Source organism: Panthera pardus, unplaced genomic scaffold (assembly GCF_024362965.1).
Source record: "Panthera pardus isolate Hobbes unplaced genomic scaffold, ASM2436296v1 HiC_scaffold_21, whole genome shotgun sequence".
Lineage (NCBI taxonomy): Eukaryota > Metazoa > Chordata > Mammalia > Carnivora > Felidae > Panthera > Panthera pardus.
This window is the reverse complement of record NW_026526777.1, coordinates 30,252,229-30,266,376: the sequence shown is the minus strand read 5'-3', so window position 1 is coordinate 30,266,376 and position 14,148 is coordinate 30,252,229. Positions and strand designations below refer to the sequence as shown.

The window sequence follows — 14,148 nt, the reverse complement described above, 5'->3', positions numbered from 1 at the left end:
GAAATGCCTCACTGGAAACCGGAGCGGGTTCTCGGTCATTGGAATCGGTGGGAACTTTAATCAATGCTCGTGTGTGGAGGAAGAACACCCTGCTTAGCAAAGTCAGCTACAAAGAGAGGAGGCTCCGGGAAAGCTGGTCTTAGCGGCGTTAGAATGCATGTTGGGCACCCCAAAAGCCCAGGGGGACACTGCGAACTGGCTCTAATTTGGACAACTTCAGAACCGCAGACAGAACTGAAGAAATCCCAAATTATCCCACCCCCATCCTCTGCGCGGGTATTGCCGAGTTAGTTGAGGGAACGGGGCACCGGTTTAGCTTAATGCCTCTTCTACAGTCCCAGAGCTGGGAATGTGGAAGCCCGGCTTGTTTTCTTACCTCTTGATTGCTAACAACAAAAAAAGCAAACCCTGCTGGCTATATTTTCGCCGCATTCCAAATAGCGACTCTAGATGTGGTTGTATTAAGCCCTTCAGAAGTTTATCGCAGTTGCCCTGGGCCGGGGAGGGAACAATGCTAGGAAAAGTCACCGGTGCTCTTCCATCCTCGCCCCTTCCCGCGCGCAGGATGTGCGGGCAGGCGGGCCTGTGATCCCGGAACGCTTCCTGCCATCCCCTTGAGCGAACTTGAAAGCGCCGGGGAAGTGTTGGGAGCACAGTTGGAGCAGAGTTTGGGGTTGGTGCACGCCGCGGTGCGGGATCGGCGGCGCGCCTGCCGCGCTCGGGCCCAGGGCCCCTGACGTCTCCCGCCGGGACTGGGGAAAGCGGGTGGCGGCTACGCGTGCGTTGTGCCTGTGGGTCGGTTACCTCTCGGTGATGCTGGGGTCTCTCCAAGCCTCCAGGAAGGGCTGTGGACGTCCCCTGGGGGCTGCGGCCCCTGAGGCTAACTTGAGGGTTGGGTGCTGGAGGAACCCGGTTGGCCCAAAGAGGCATTGGCGCTCGTACCTGGGAGTCCCGCGAAGTCGGGGCGTGGGGGACGCGGCGCCGTGACCGGGATCCCGGAACCCTCCGCCTCTAGCTGCGGAGAGGGAGTGCCCTTTGGGCGCCCGTGAGGCCACCGCGATCTTAGGTCCAAAAGGAAAGTTTCTGCCCCTCGTTCAGGCGCGCGCGTTTCTGAAAGACTAGGGAAAAGACGCTCAGGGAAACGCTGGATCAAGAAGTAGGGGAGGCAAGAATAAGGGTTTAGGGGGCGGGGGAGATGCGAGGGAAATGCCACTGTAGTATTCCTTTTAAAGTTCGGGAGGGGCGTTCTTGACACGACCTACTGTCCCAAAGCAGAAAGTTAGACTTCCATTGTGCCCAGGTCTCAGCAGAAGCCGCCGGCCGCTCGCTCAGCTCTGGGTTCGAAAACATCGTGGGAAGGGTCAGGTCACGACTTCCTCTATGCCACTCGGCCTGCACCTCGCGGGAAGTCCCTGGGGATGGGGACCCCTTTCCCTTGCTTGCTCTGGGCTCAGCCGGGGACGCGCCCTGGTCCTACCAGAAAGACTCGCCACTAGGTTTCGGGACAGCTTACTGTGGAGGGATTTATCCGCGTGCCTCTCTTCGGCCCTAGCTTTCCAAGGCCCCACGGCCCTCTCTACTTTCTAAAGACAGGGACTTCTTTGCCCCAACGGATTCCGTTCTCCGAAAGCCTACTTGGGTACGGCACCTGGGACACTCTGAAAGATGCCCGGGTCCCGCACAGCAGCGATTGGCTACCCACAAGGCCTCTGTCTTTGTCCAAGAGGGTCCCCATTCCCAGCCCTGGTCTTTTGGCGTTGGATCCCCGAGGTGGGCACCGAATCCTCCTGCAAACGGTTGCCTCGCTGTGCCTCTTAGGTGCGAAATTAGAGTTTACTTTTTTGGGAGAAGGGGAGGTAGAGAAGAACACACTTGGTAAAGTACAGTTTTTCCCGTCCCGAAAACACGCCGCAGGACAATAGTTACGAGTTGTGGAAGAGATGGGGCTATAAACAAACTTAAACCCTCAGTTTCCCCAACCCCCAGCTTCCCAAAGCCCGAGCGCGGACCTCTTAGGGTTGGCGCCACTAGGAGGACTGCGCTTAGCGTCTCTACTTCTACTTCACGGAGCTCAAGGAGCCTGCTTCTACGCGAACATCTTTTCCCGGGACCCCACCCCCACCCCCAAACTCTGGCTAACTCACTCCGGTTTAAGCCCCAGGCCAGGGCTCTGTGTCTCGGGAAGAGACGTCTCAACTCAGCTGCTCGGTCCTCGGCCCTCAGCCTCGAAGTGGTGCCAGTGACCTCACCTCCCCACGGCCCTTTCCGGAGGCCTGCAGAATCCGTAAAGAAACAAAAAACAAAACAAAACAAAAAAACCCACTGTACTTTAAAAAGATAAAAAGGAAAAGAACGAGTCCTTGGCGAAGAGGGCACATTATCGTGATGGAGTGGCCGGGAACTTTGGGGATGCAGTGGGAGCTATTTCTCTTTCCTTTTTGGTAAACAAATCAGAGGAAACTTTTGTCCGGCCGTCGGTTCCCCCATCTCCCTCCCCCCCCCCCGCCCCGCCCCCTGCAAACGCCACTGATTAACTTAAACTCGAATCTGCATTTGTGCGCCCGTGTGTCGCCGAGCAAGAGTTGGGCAAGGGGCGAAAAGGACAGCGCGCCCCGGGGTTTCACAGGAAGGTGCCCGGGAGGGGTACAGCTGGTGGCTGGGCTGCGCGGACCTGCCCCTTAGCACCGATACCCGCCGCGTCGCCCTCCGAGACCTGCCCCTGAGTGAGTCTCAGGAAGGGACTAGATCAGGTATCATCTGGGGTCTCCTGGCCACTGTCCTTCCTGTGCATAGTTTATCCATCTTTTAGCTGCGATGACGCCTTCGCAGGGGCTAAGTCCGGCGGAAGGCGGTTACTCGATCCCCGCAGTGAGCCGCTTGTAGCCGCGGCCTGATTTCTGTTTAACTTTAACCGGGCAATCTCAAGGTGTTTATATTTTGCAATGATTATCGGAAACATGTGAAGTTTTATCGCAGGACTTTAATACTTGGGGACGAAACCAAACCCTCCTGTGTATCTTTTCTTTTCTTTCTTTTTCTCCCCCCTCCCATCCGGGCGTCCTCCCTCTTTTCCTTCTTTATTTTAACAGGACGTTTTCGAATGTGAAGAGACTAAAGTATCCAGAACAGGAGCCCTGTCGATAAGTAACTGAATGTTTCAATTAGTCTAACAGATTCGAACGTAGGGAGCCGCAGGCTGTTAAAAGTGGGGGCTGCTGCTGGAAAGCTGTTTCTGGGGCTTCAGGTTCTCGGTCAAGTGTTTGCAAATCGGCAGTTGCTATCCTGATAAGCGCTGGGTACTTGCAGCAAACTTACTCCAAGAGTGCGAGAATGCGAGAGCTTGCTTCTCTTCCTTAGGCAAAGGTGACATTTTGGATCTTAACTTTAGAAGGTTGAAAAGAAGTTCTAAATGGTTACTTTCTGCAATTCATGTTTCTTTTCTGATTTGCTGTTTTGCAGTTATGACCTCTGGGTTCAACAGCGGTCAGTTTAAAATTCTTAACAAAAGAAGTTGGAAATCTTTTTAAGTTAAAAAAATAGGAAGTGCATGCTCGTTGAGTCCTAAAGATGTTTTGCTTTCATTGTATAAAACTATTTTTTAAGTATAACTAGACAAAATATCATATATATAATATATATGTTATATATATATATATATATATATATATATATATATATATATAATATATATATAATATTTTACCCGTGGTATTTGCCCACTGATCACCAAAATGCTTTTCACTGCAGGATTAAAACCTACATAGTAAATTAATTAGATATGTATACACATTTCTTTTTCTTGTTTCAGTGTCTCAGTTTAAAATGGTGAATTACTCTTATGATGAAGATCTTGAAGAACTCTGTCCGGTGTGTGGAGACAAAGTATCTGGATACCATTATGGGCTCCTCACCTGTGAAAGCTGCAAGGTTTGCCTCCACGTTGCTACCTGATAAATATAATGTTTAAATCCAAAATAAACCATTGGATTACTTTTTAAAGCTAAATGGAGGCTGTCTTCTATAGACAATTAAAAATGAGAGAAAGAGTTAGTCCTAGGGAGATGATTCTTTGAAATATGTGTTTGATTTAATTCCAAAGGCAAAAAAAAATTTATGCTGTTTAGAAAACTTTGCCCGTCTCATGGCTTTAAAATATTTTATTGTAGTAAAGTGATGTATCTGTAGAAAGACTTCTATTTCTAACAGTCCTAAATATTGATTTTACTTGACTTATATATATTTAAAGCATCGTTGTTCTTGAGAGGGAACATGACAAAGTATTTCCCAAATATATTTTAACTTCAGAGTATTCTATGCTGCAAGTCTAAAACATTTTTTTATCCACAGATAAAAGTCTAAATTCTCAACTGCATGATTTCATCCTGATTTATTCCAAAAACAATTTTGAAGATTTTTTAAAAGATTTATATCATAAAGGATAAGAAAGCACATCTCAGTTTATAGTATAATGGCATTCATAAATAAGTCATATGACCTATTTAAATGCAAGAAGTTTTAATATCTAAAATGTACTAAATTTTTCCTATTACTATCAACCATACATCAAGAATTTCTCCCAGACCTTTTTGATATAGTCCCAGTCCATTTGATACTATTTGCTGTTTCTCAACATTTTTTAAAGTAGAAAGCTTAGTACAAATACTTAAACCACTGCCAGGAAAATCCCTTCATTCTCTCTAACAAAGTAAGATTGTTCCACTTTATAGCTAGTAAGATAAACATAAAGAGTATACCATCCTGGTAAAGCTGTTATTATATTATAAAGCTACAAAATTTGTTTTGATGAATTCTTTTGGGTGAAATAGAAGAAAAGCACACTGTGCTAAAATTCAGCTCTCTGCTATACATTTTTTCTTTTCCATCAGTTTCACTTTTTTTTTTATTACACAGTTCCCCAACTTGAATGTATTTCAATGGAATTATGAACATTTTCCCATTTTACTCTTTAAATCCTCTTGCTCTCGACAGTCTAGTGCTGACATTTGTAAAAAAAAAAAAAAAAAAAAAAAAATCTGGGGTGTTTTGCTGTTCAGTTTTTCCAATGGTATTTTATAATAATTTGCCACTAAAATCTATCAGGCTGCTTACAAACGGTGCAGAGCTCCATGAGTACCTTATCTGGAATATGAGGTTAATAAGAAAACAGATTTTTTTTGAAATTACTGGTCAATGTGGAATGTATTTTTCTCCGTCTGTCGAGATTAAATGGTGTATATCCAAATCTCCCCAAGATTTGATGTTATTCTAGGAATATAACTTTAGTGCCAGAAAAATCTCCACTTTGGCCCAGCACCATTTTGGAGGGTTGATCTTGTTAAAATGTAGAACAAACCACAGAACCACGGAAAGGCTCATTGGTTCAATGAAAAGATTTATTGGTGATTTCCTTAAAATGAAACAATGGACGAGACGGGTGTTAGATTTATACTGTGCCTCACTATTTTCTCTGTCTTATAGGGGTTTTTTAAGCGAACAGTCCAAAATAATAAAAGGTACACATGTATAGAAAACCAGAACTGCCAAATTGATAAAACACAGAGAAAGCGTTGTCCTTACTGTCGATTTCAAAAATGTCTAAGTGTTGGAATGAAGCTAGAAGGTAAGTTTCTTCTAAAGACTACTATTGCCTGTTAAAACTCTCCAAGGACATAAGATTTAAAGTAACATTGTACTTATAATATGGTAACATTACTCTCCTAGTCTTCTAACACCATGGACAATAATGTAAGATCTTTTTATGTTTTATCAGCAGAACAGTCCAAGTCTCATTTAAATACTGGTGAAATCTACCAGGAAAAAATTTCAATCTTGGAGTCCCCCCGCCCCCCCTTTTCTTTTAATTTTTAGTTTGGGGAGCAGATGCACCTGACACTAAAGAGGCCAGGTGAGATGAAAACAGGACTGTGATTGAAATGAGAACAAATTTTAAAATTTGCAAAAATTAAAAAAAATGTATTGTCAGTTTTCAAGTCAGGATAACTTAGTAAAAGCCTGATTTTAATCTTTTAAATTGTTTAATTGTCATAATTGTTACTATTAACTTCGTGACTCCTGAGCAAGAGTCAAAGCTAATTTAACTGTGAAATGGAGTTGCTCATAGAGAGTGCAAGTTTTGATGGTGTAGGAAAACACGTTCCTTTTTCTTTTTTCTTTTTTGTAAGATAACGATCAAGTCTGCAAAATGAAGGTGGAGAGTAGGAAACGTGAAAAATGATGAACTATTAAATCAGTAGCATTGGTTTGACAGGAACAAGAAAGAGAGTGGTTCCCCAAAAGCCATGTTAAACTATGTCGAAAGAGTAGAACCTGGTACTTACAATGCACAGATTGGCAGGGAGTAAAGTTAATGTGTGACCACTGTAAATAATTTGGTGCATGGACTCTCATGGTGTGTTGCTGTTTTTCAGCCTCCAGCCTACTGACTGTCCACAGATTAACTACAGTGCAAAGAAAGTAATAATAAGGCATGCCGGTCACTGTTCAGTGCCAGATACAAGAATGCATTTTATTTGATCAGGGAGGCACAGGCTACTTTTGTTTGGAGTTTTTCTGTTATGTGGCACTCACACTTGATAGAAATATTCAAAAGATTTCAAATACATCTTCTGAATCGCTAACAGATTCCTTCCCAATAGAAGTAGCCACTTTGGTTATCATGAGAACTGTTAACTCTGTATTGTTTTTAAGAAGAGATTGGGAAAGAGATCGAGAAAGAAATGCTCATTCATTTCTTTATTACCAATCACGTTATTATTTTCCAGACAGCAAAATACTGTGGGAGATGTTTACTCTAGTATGAGACTCAAAAGATAAAATGTCAAAAACCAAATGTTGTGATTTCATATGATATCATTTGATTTCTTCTTTTTTTAATGAAAGGAAAAAGTTGCATTTCTTTACCTTAAAAAGTGTGCTTTATTAACTGTAAGTCACTTGTGGGGCTGAGGTCTACTTCTTTAACAGTGATGTGAAATAGTTGAATATTCAATAAATTATCACCCAGATGAAAAACTCTCTGTTATCTTGTGCAATATTCTGGATACCTTGCATTCACAATAAATTTTTAATGCCATACTAATCCTAAGATAAAAAGCTCAAAAACTTAACCTCCAGCAATTTCAACATGTCAGAAGCTGTCAGAGGTCGCTGGTTTCTGTCTAATTGCCATTGGCCACTATGGGCTTGGAGAGAACTGCTAACTCACTTATTAGACGTGGTCCCAGACTCACACAGCACTGTGATGGTGGACTGTCTTGACAGCTTCTGAAATGAATTTGCTTTAATTATGTCCAGTTCTGCCTAAATTAAAAACAATAACTGGTGGTTATCTGATGTGTGCTCATCAAGTCCAGGTGAAAATGATTTTCCAGGAAGAGCATGTACCCAATCCTTTTGCAGCAAATTAGTCAAAATGGCTTTGAGGGAGGAAGATATTCTAAGGGAAAACATTCACAATTTAATCCAGAAATGGGTTATTTGATTTTTTAGTTTTTCCTCTTAGCAGTTTGGTTTTCTGTAAAGAGAATTCTGACACAACAGGCACAATACTCTTTCTTAGCAATCTGAAGGATCCCCTGTGTGTAGCAAAAATTATGAAATCTTTTCAGTCCACCAAAGCGTTAATAGTAATGGGTTCCCAGGTATCCAAAATATTTTTTTTGATGACAAACACTTAGAGGAGAGAATTCATAAATAAGGAAGACACGGTTTTGGGGGGGAACCTTTGAGAGGTATGGTGTGAAACAACCACACACATAACACTTCTGGACAATTTTCAACATTTCTAGATATCTGGAGATCCAGAGAATGATAATAATTTCCATCTTATTTATACCCTTACTCCTTTTTTTTTTTTTTATTTCCCTACAGCGGTAAGGGCTGACCGAATGCGCGGGGGAAGGAATAAATTTGGGCCAATGTACAAGAGAGACAGGGCCCTAAAGCAACAGAAAAAAGCCCTCATCCGAGCCAATGGACTTAAGCTAGAAGCCATGTCTCAGGTGATCCAAGCAATGCCCTCTGAGCTCACCATCTCTTCTGCAATTCAGAACATCCATTCTGCCTCCAAAGGCCTACCTCTGAACCACGCTGCCTTGCCTCCCACAGACTATGACAGAAGTCCCTTTGTAACCTCCCCCATTAGCATGACAATGCCACCTCATGGCAGCCTGCAAGGTTACCAAACATACAGTCACTTTCCTAGCCGGGCCATCAAGTCTGAGTATCCAGACCCCTACACCAGCTCACCGGAGTCGATCATGGGCTATTCCTATATGGATAGTTACCAGACAAGCTCCCCGGCAAGCATCCCACATCTGATACTGGAACTTCTGAAGTGTGAGCCAGATGAGCCTCAAGTCCAGGCCAAAATCATGGCCTATTTGCAGCAAGAGCAAGCTAATCGAAGCAAGCATGAAAAGCTGAGCACGTTTGGGCTTATGTGCAAAATGGCTGATCAAACCCTCTTCTCCATTGTTGAGTGGGCCAGGAGTAGTATCTTCTTCAGAGAACTTAAGGTATGTCATCAGCTATTACAGCTTACAGCCCTTTCAAGAGAGACCTAACTCTGTTCCTAATTAATATATTCGTGGTGCTGAACATACTTTTTCCTTACTTTTCTTCTTTGTATGATTTACAGAGTAGAAGAATCTTATGACCTTGATTTCAGGACTATCACAGCTTAAGTTTATGGGGCTTTTATTCTATGTAGCTCTTAGTCTAGGGGGATGGCATTTCATGTAAACTATAGGAATTTTTTTTTTTTCCCTGAATAGTAGAATGTCTTTATTCCCTCTAACTCAGATGGTTTATGGCTATAAAATTTAAGACAACGTGAACCAGTACCTAGTGAACTTCTTAAAAATTATCAAGTAAAAAAAGCTGTAGTATATTGGTGCCAATTTAAAAGAAAAAAATACCAAAATTTAGTTGTGTTTAGACCCTAAAGAGTGAAAATGATACCACCAGTTAGTAGTGTAAAATGGGTTTTTACTACCTGTTTACCTTGACATTAGGTGGGTAAAGCCTTTGTTTTCTGAGCAGATTCCAATAGGATGTTTACTGTCATTGGATGGGGATTGGGCAAATGGTGAGTGCTAGTCTACTTGGCTCAGGTTTTAGTTCTCATAATCTATGCCTCTCTTTGATTTTAATGGATTGCTACATTGTAAACACGGTACTTGTTTGTATAAGGATCTCTGTTTAACTACATAATTATTTTATTTCCTGAAACTTAAGACTGAATTAATATGGGAAAGTGCTATAGAAGTTTGGAATCTAAGAGTACCTCCCATAGCACACATGGTCGTCAGTGGTTTCATTCTCTGTTCTAAGAACAGAAGTGAATCCTGGATTTGATTTCTCAGTGTATCTGTTACAAAACCAATTTCTTCCTTTTACTGTCACGGGAGTAGATGAGGCTGCTAGACATCTGTGGCTTCTGATCACCTAGGACTTTTGGAGGAGATTTAAAACTCTTGAGGAGGACAGTACAAAGCAGACCTTTAATGTAAAGGGTGGCCATTAAAAACTGTCTGTGTAGACGGACTAGGGCATATGGAAGCTGTGTGCAAATGGAAGATGGTGTTTTTCAAAGCAGATGTCCTTAAGCACTGTGATTTGTACAGGGAAACAAAAGTTTTCTGAACAGATCCAAACAAGTTGGTAGAATGCTACCACAATGCTGTTGAGACTGTCCACCTGTCCAGCTCTTTACTCTCTTGTCCTTTATCTTTCCATTTAAAGATGGCTTGAAGGTGGAGATAGATACTAGACTGCAGAGACGACGAGCAGAAAGTATTGAGTTAGCTCGTCAGGCCAGATGTTTTCCGAGTATGTAACCACCTTGTGATAATCAAAGTGCTTTTCATTAAAAACAAAAACAAACAAAGGAAACTTCATGGTGTTTTTACATTCACAGCTTTGTCCTTCAGTCGACAGGTAAGGTATTTGAAATGAAAATGAAAAGGACAATTTTAGGTGAATGTAAAAGCGAGGAAAGCAAAACTGACCTTGCAGGCAGGTGGACTAGCTTTGGGTCATGGCTTTCCTTGCTACTCAGTAACTGTGTCTTGATAGGCAGGATGTCAATCTCCGAGCCTTAGTTTTCTCATCTGTAAAATTGTACATGTGCTGTTTATGGTGCAGGGGGTATACAGGGAATGACAGTATTTTCATTGAAGAGGTTTTGCAAGGAATAAGTGAGACTATGTGGGCAAAATACTTAGTACTGGGAGCCTGGCATATATTTTATACTCAATAAATTATTAGTGTAATTTAAAAATTGTTATTATTGTGGTTTTGTGATAAGTGTGTGTCAGTTTTACATGACACCATCTCATATTCAGCATAAAAACATGCATTTGTGCTTTCTTCCTAATTTGACATTGGGAAACAATGTTACCACATGTGTTAGAAAGTAGTGTCATTACATAATACACAGTCATAACTACTACTAATTAAAGATGTAAAATTTGCCAGGCGGTAAGGTGGGTGTAAGATGAATACAAAGTCGAGTAACATAAAATAGTTCCTCTCAAAGATTTTATGATAAGCAGTTTCAAATATCTATTAAAAAAAGAAAAGCAGCTGAAGTTGTAGTTCCCAAATCTCCGGGGAAAGAAATCATGCATATCATTTACGTGTCAAAAAGGAGACATTGGAAGGGAATAGCGCCAGCCACAGTTAGGACCTGAAGGGTGCTACGAAAGCACTCTTCCTCTCCACATTTCTCTTTTCCTTGCCCTGCAGCTAAATTCTACAAGATTCTTTTATAGGGTGTGAGGTCTCATATTTGGCTAAAATATAAATACCTTTGGGAATGGAGTTATAGTAAAGCATCATCAGTCATTTATACTGTTTGATGCATTTATCAGTCTTTCATGAGAAGATGCTTTGAAAAAAGGAAAGGGAAAGAAAGTACAAACATTGGTGGGGGCGCCCCAGGAAAAGAGGTAGGAAGCACCCCCATGAGAGGAAGACAAATTTGACCCACTTTCCAGTTTGCCTTGGGCTGATGTGGAAAAGTGATTCAATAGAAGTATTTTTCAGAGACAGAAAAGTAGAATTCAGAATAACTTAGGGGCAGTTTAAATATAGAGTTGGAAGGTAACTATTCACATTCAGAAGAATTTGTATTCTTTTCATTTATAAATTTACCTTGTCACAAATAAGTAAGTTGTTGGGAGCCCACATTGAAACATGTGTATTGTGGTGTATGTCTTTACTTTGAGAGAGAGAGAGAGTGAGCACAAGTGGGGTAGGGGTAGAGGAGGAGAGACAGAATCCCAAGCAGACTTTGTACCATCAGCACAGAGCCCGATGCGGGGCCTGAACCCTCAAACTGTGAGATCCTGACCTGAGCTAAGATCAGGAGTTGGACACTTAACCGACTGAGCCATCCTGGTGCCCCTAGAAATACAAGTTTTTAAACTGTGACCTATAGTAAGAATGTATTTTACACTGGAACTTGGTGTCCCAAAACGGATCTCTCTCTCCCTCTCTCTCTTTCTCTCTCATACACATTCATACATACACACACACACACACAACAAAGTTTTCACTAGACATTACACGAACTTCTCCATGCCATGCGCTCTGATGTTTTTTATTCTATTCTGCTTTAGTCTAATTTGCTTCATGTTTTCAAAAATTTCCGGTCATCAGCCACTGAATTGATTGCATGACCCACTAATGAGGCATGATCTGCAGTTCAAGAAATGTTGCTCTGGGGAAGGTTTTGTGGACCATCCACTGGGCATTGCCTACCTGGCATTGCTAAGAACAAGTCCAGAAAAAAGCCTCTTTCCCCTGGCATGGCCTCCAAGACATCTCTGAAACTTATAATTTCCTCTCAAAGATTTTATGATAAGACAGTTTCAAAAATATCTATTAAAAAAGAAAGGCCACTGAAGTTATAGTTTGCAAAACCCTATCTTCCTGCAAAAGTTGTGATTTTTAAATATCATTTGGGAAGATGAATGCTCCCCTTTAAACCTTTGTCTTTTTTTTTTTCTTGTTAACACAGCAAATTACCCATCAAGTGATATACTAATAGGGCAGATTGCTTGTATCTCTACAATCCCAAGACGAAAAGTCACTTATTTGTTCCCAGAAAGTAATAGCATAATAAGGCAATTTTGCAAATGACCCCCTGGCTCAGTCTCCCAGGACAAGTTACACTCTCCACCATGTATAAAAGGAAGGAATACAGATTTCATTTGTTTACTATTTAAGAGAACAGAGGGGCCTGAGGAGATTTGGTGGGTTGTTCTGCTTTTCTACGTGTCTACAAGGTGCAAAAAAGATATTCTGGGTCCTATTCAAAGTATCGTCATGAGAAAGGAAATTACAACTCCCAACATCACAGTTAATGAAATAGGACACAAACAGCAAAAGAAAGAAAGAAAGAAAAAAGGACAGTATACTCATAGAAAGTGTGCATTTTCACAGCTGGAAGATGATTAGGGAAGAGGAGATAGAGGAAACGTAAGTGAGCTGTTTGTTTTCTCTACACCTGTAAGGGACAATTCTAATTCTAATCCAAGATACTGGTGTGAGAAAGACAAAATCATTATTACAAAACTAGTAGCTTTCAGGGTGCCTGGGTGGCTCAGTCGGTTGGGCGTCTGACTTCAGCTCAGGTCATGATCTCACGGTTTGTGAGTTCGAGCCCCGCGTCGGGCTCTGTGCTGACAGCTCAGAGTCTGGAGCCTGCCTTCGGATTCTGCGTCTCCCTCTCTCTCTGCCCCAACCCACTCGCATTCTGTCTCTGTCTCTCTCAAAAATAAGTCAACATTAAAAAACAAAAGTAAAAAGCAAACAAACAAACAAAACTAGCAGCTTTCAAAACAACACATGTGCATCAAAAGAGATGCCATGCCTAGAAACCAGATTTTCCAGAGTTTGAAGACATGGTGATCATTTGACCCACCTCCTGCTTTTACATATGAGGAAACTGAGGCAGGAGTGGAATTGTGACTTGCTCAGGATGATACAGTCAGAACTGGGACTGGCAGATTCAGAAAAGCAGTACTTTGTACAGTCCCCCTCTCCACCCCCAACACACACACACACACACACACACACACACACACACACACACACACAAATAGACAGTGTAACCTTTGACCCTGAAAACACAGGCCTTTGCCAGTGAAGCTAAAGCAAATCTCTAGGTTATCAGAAGTCCATCACTACCGTCCAATTACTAAATCACTAATAATCAGTGAGACAGATTTTCTCTGAGCCCAGACAACCAACCTCCTGGGAGTGAATGAGTCACTTTAGAAAGCTACAATAATTCTTTCAGGCCACGGGGGTATCGTTCAGTAGAGTAGATCTACCAGCTAGCACTTCAGAGCCTTGAAAGCGTGTCCGGAGCATCCTTTAATACCTTACCCTCTACACATAGTATACTGTCTGGGAGAATCTGGGTCAGCAACCACATACGGGTGGTGCTCAGCAGTTAAATGGTTAACTACAGTCATATCTTGTGTTCTACTCAATGCCAGGCATATTCAGCATGGGTTACTTTTTTTTTTTTTTTTTTAACATTTTTATTTATTTTTGAGACAGAGAGAGACAGAGCATGAACGGGGGGAGGGCCAAAGAGAGAGGGAGACACAGAATCGGAAGCAGGCTCCAGGCTCTGAGCTGTCAGCACAGAGCCTGATGCGGGGCTTGAACTCACGGACTGTGAGATCGTGACCCGAGCGAAGTCGGACGCTCAACCGACTGAGCCACCCAGGCGCCCCAGCATGGGTTACTTTTTATGTATGTTTGTGAAAATATGCAGAAAGAGAATACATGGTTGTAATCAAGTGATAGATGAGCCGGTAATTATAAAAGTGTAAGCAGTGTTTTCTGAGGTAATATCTTAAATCCTGTGCACTTTCTAATTTTTAAACCGAATCTGTCTTACAATGGCCGATAATCTTGACTTTTTTCCTTGTGTTTTTCAAAATTAAGAGCAAATTCAAGATCTCCTCACGCTGCTGAAAGATCTGTCTTTGTGAGTCAAGAAGACAGTATGTTTTCTTTGTTATTTTTCTCTCATCTGGGTCTTAAACATCTCACGAACACAAGAGCAGTGAGAAAATAATTCCCACTTTGTTGAACAACTAATGA

At 42.0% G+C, this 14,148-nt stretch overlaps 1 protein-coding gene across 5 annotated transcripts in view; it reads left to right on the top strand.

Moving 5' to 3' along the window:
* Positions 1-14,148, top strand: part of NR5A2 (nuclear receptor subfamily 5 group A member 2) — a 136,804-nt gene that overhangs the window by 12,691 nt on the left and 109,965 nt on the right. For 2 of the 5 annotated variants that reach the window (XM_019430732.2, XM_019430740.2), the window contains 3 exons: positions 3,809-3,927; positions 5,479-5,620; positions 7,891-8,537. In XM_019430732.2, the coding sequence (XP_019286277.1) occupies positions 3,809-3,927; positions 5,479-5,620; positions 7,891-8,537 (908 nt within the window). Of the gene's footprint in view, positions 1-2,571; positions 2,751-3,126; positions 3,364-3,808; positions 3,928-5,478; positions 5,621-7,890; positions 8,538-14,148 lie in introns of those variants that run through there. The other 3 variants (XM_019430764.2, XM_019430749.2, XM_019430755.2) reach the window with 3 other exon arrangements.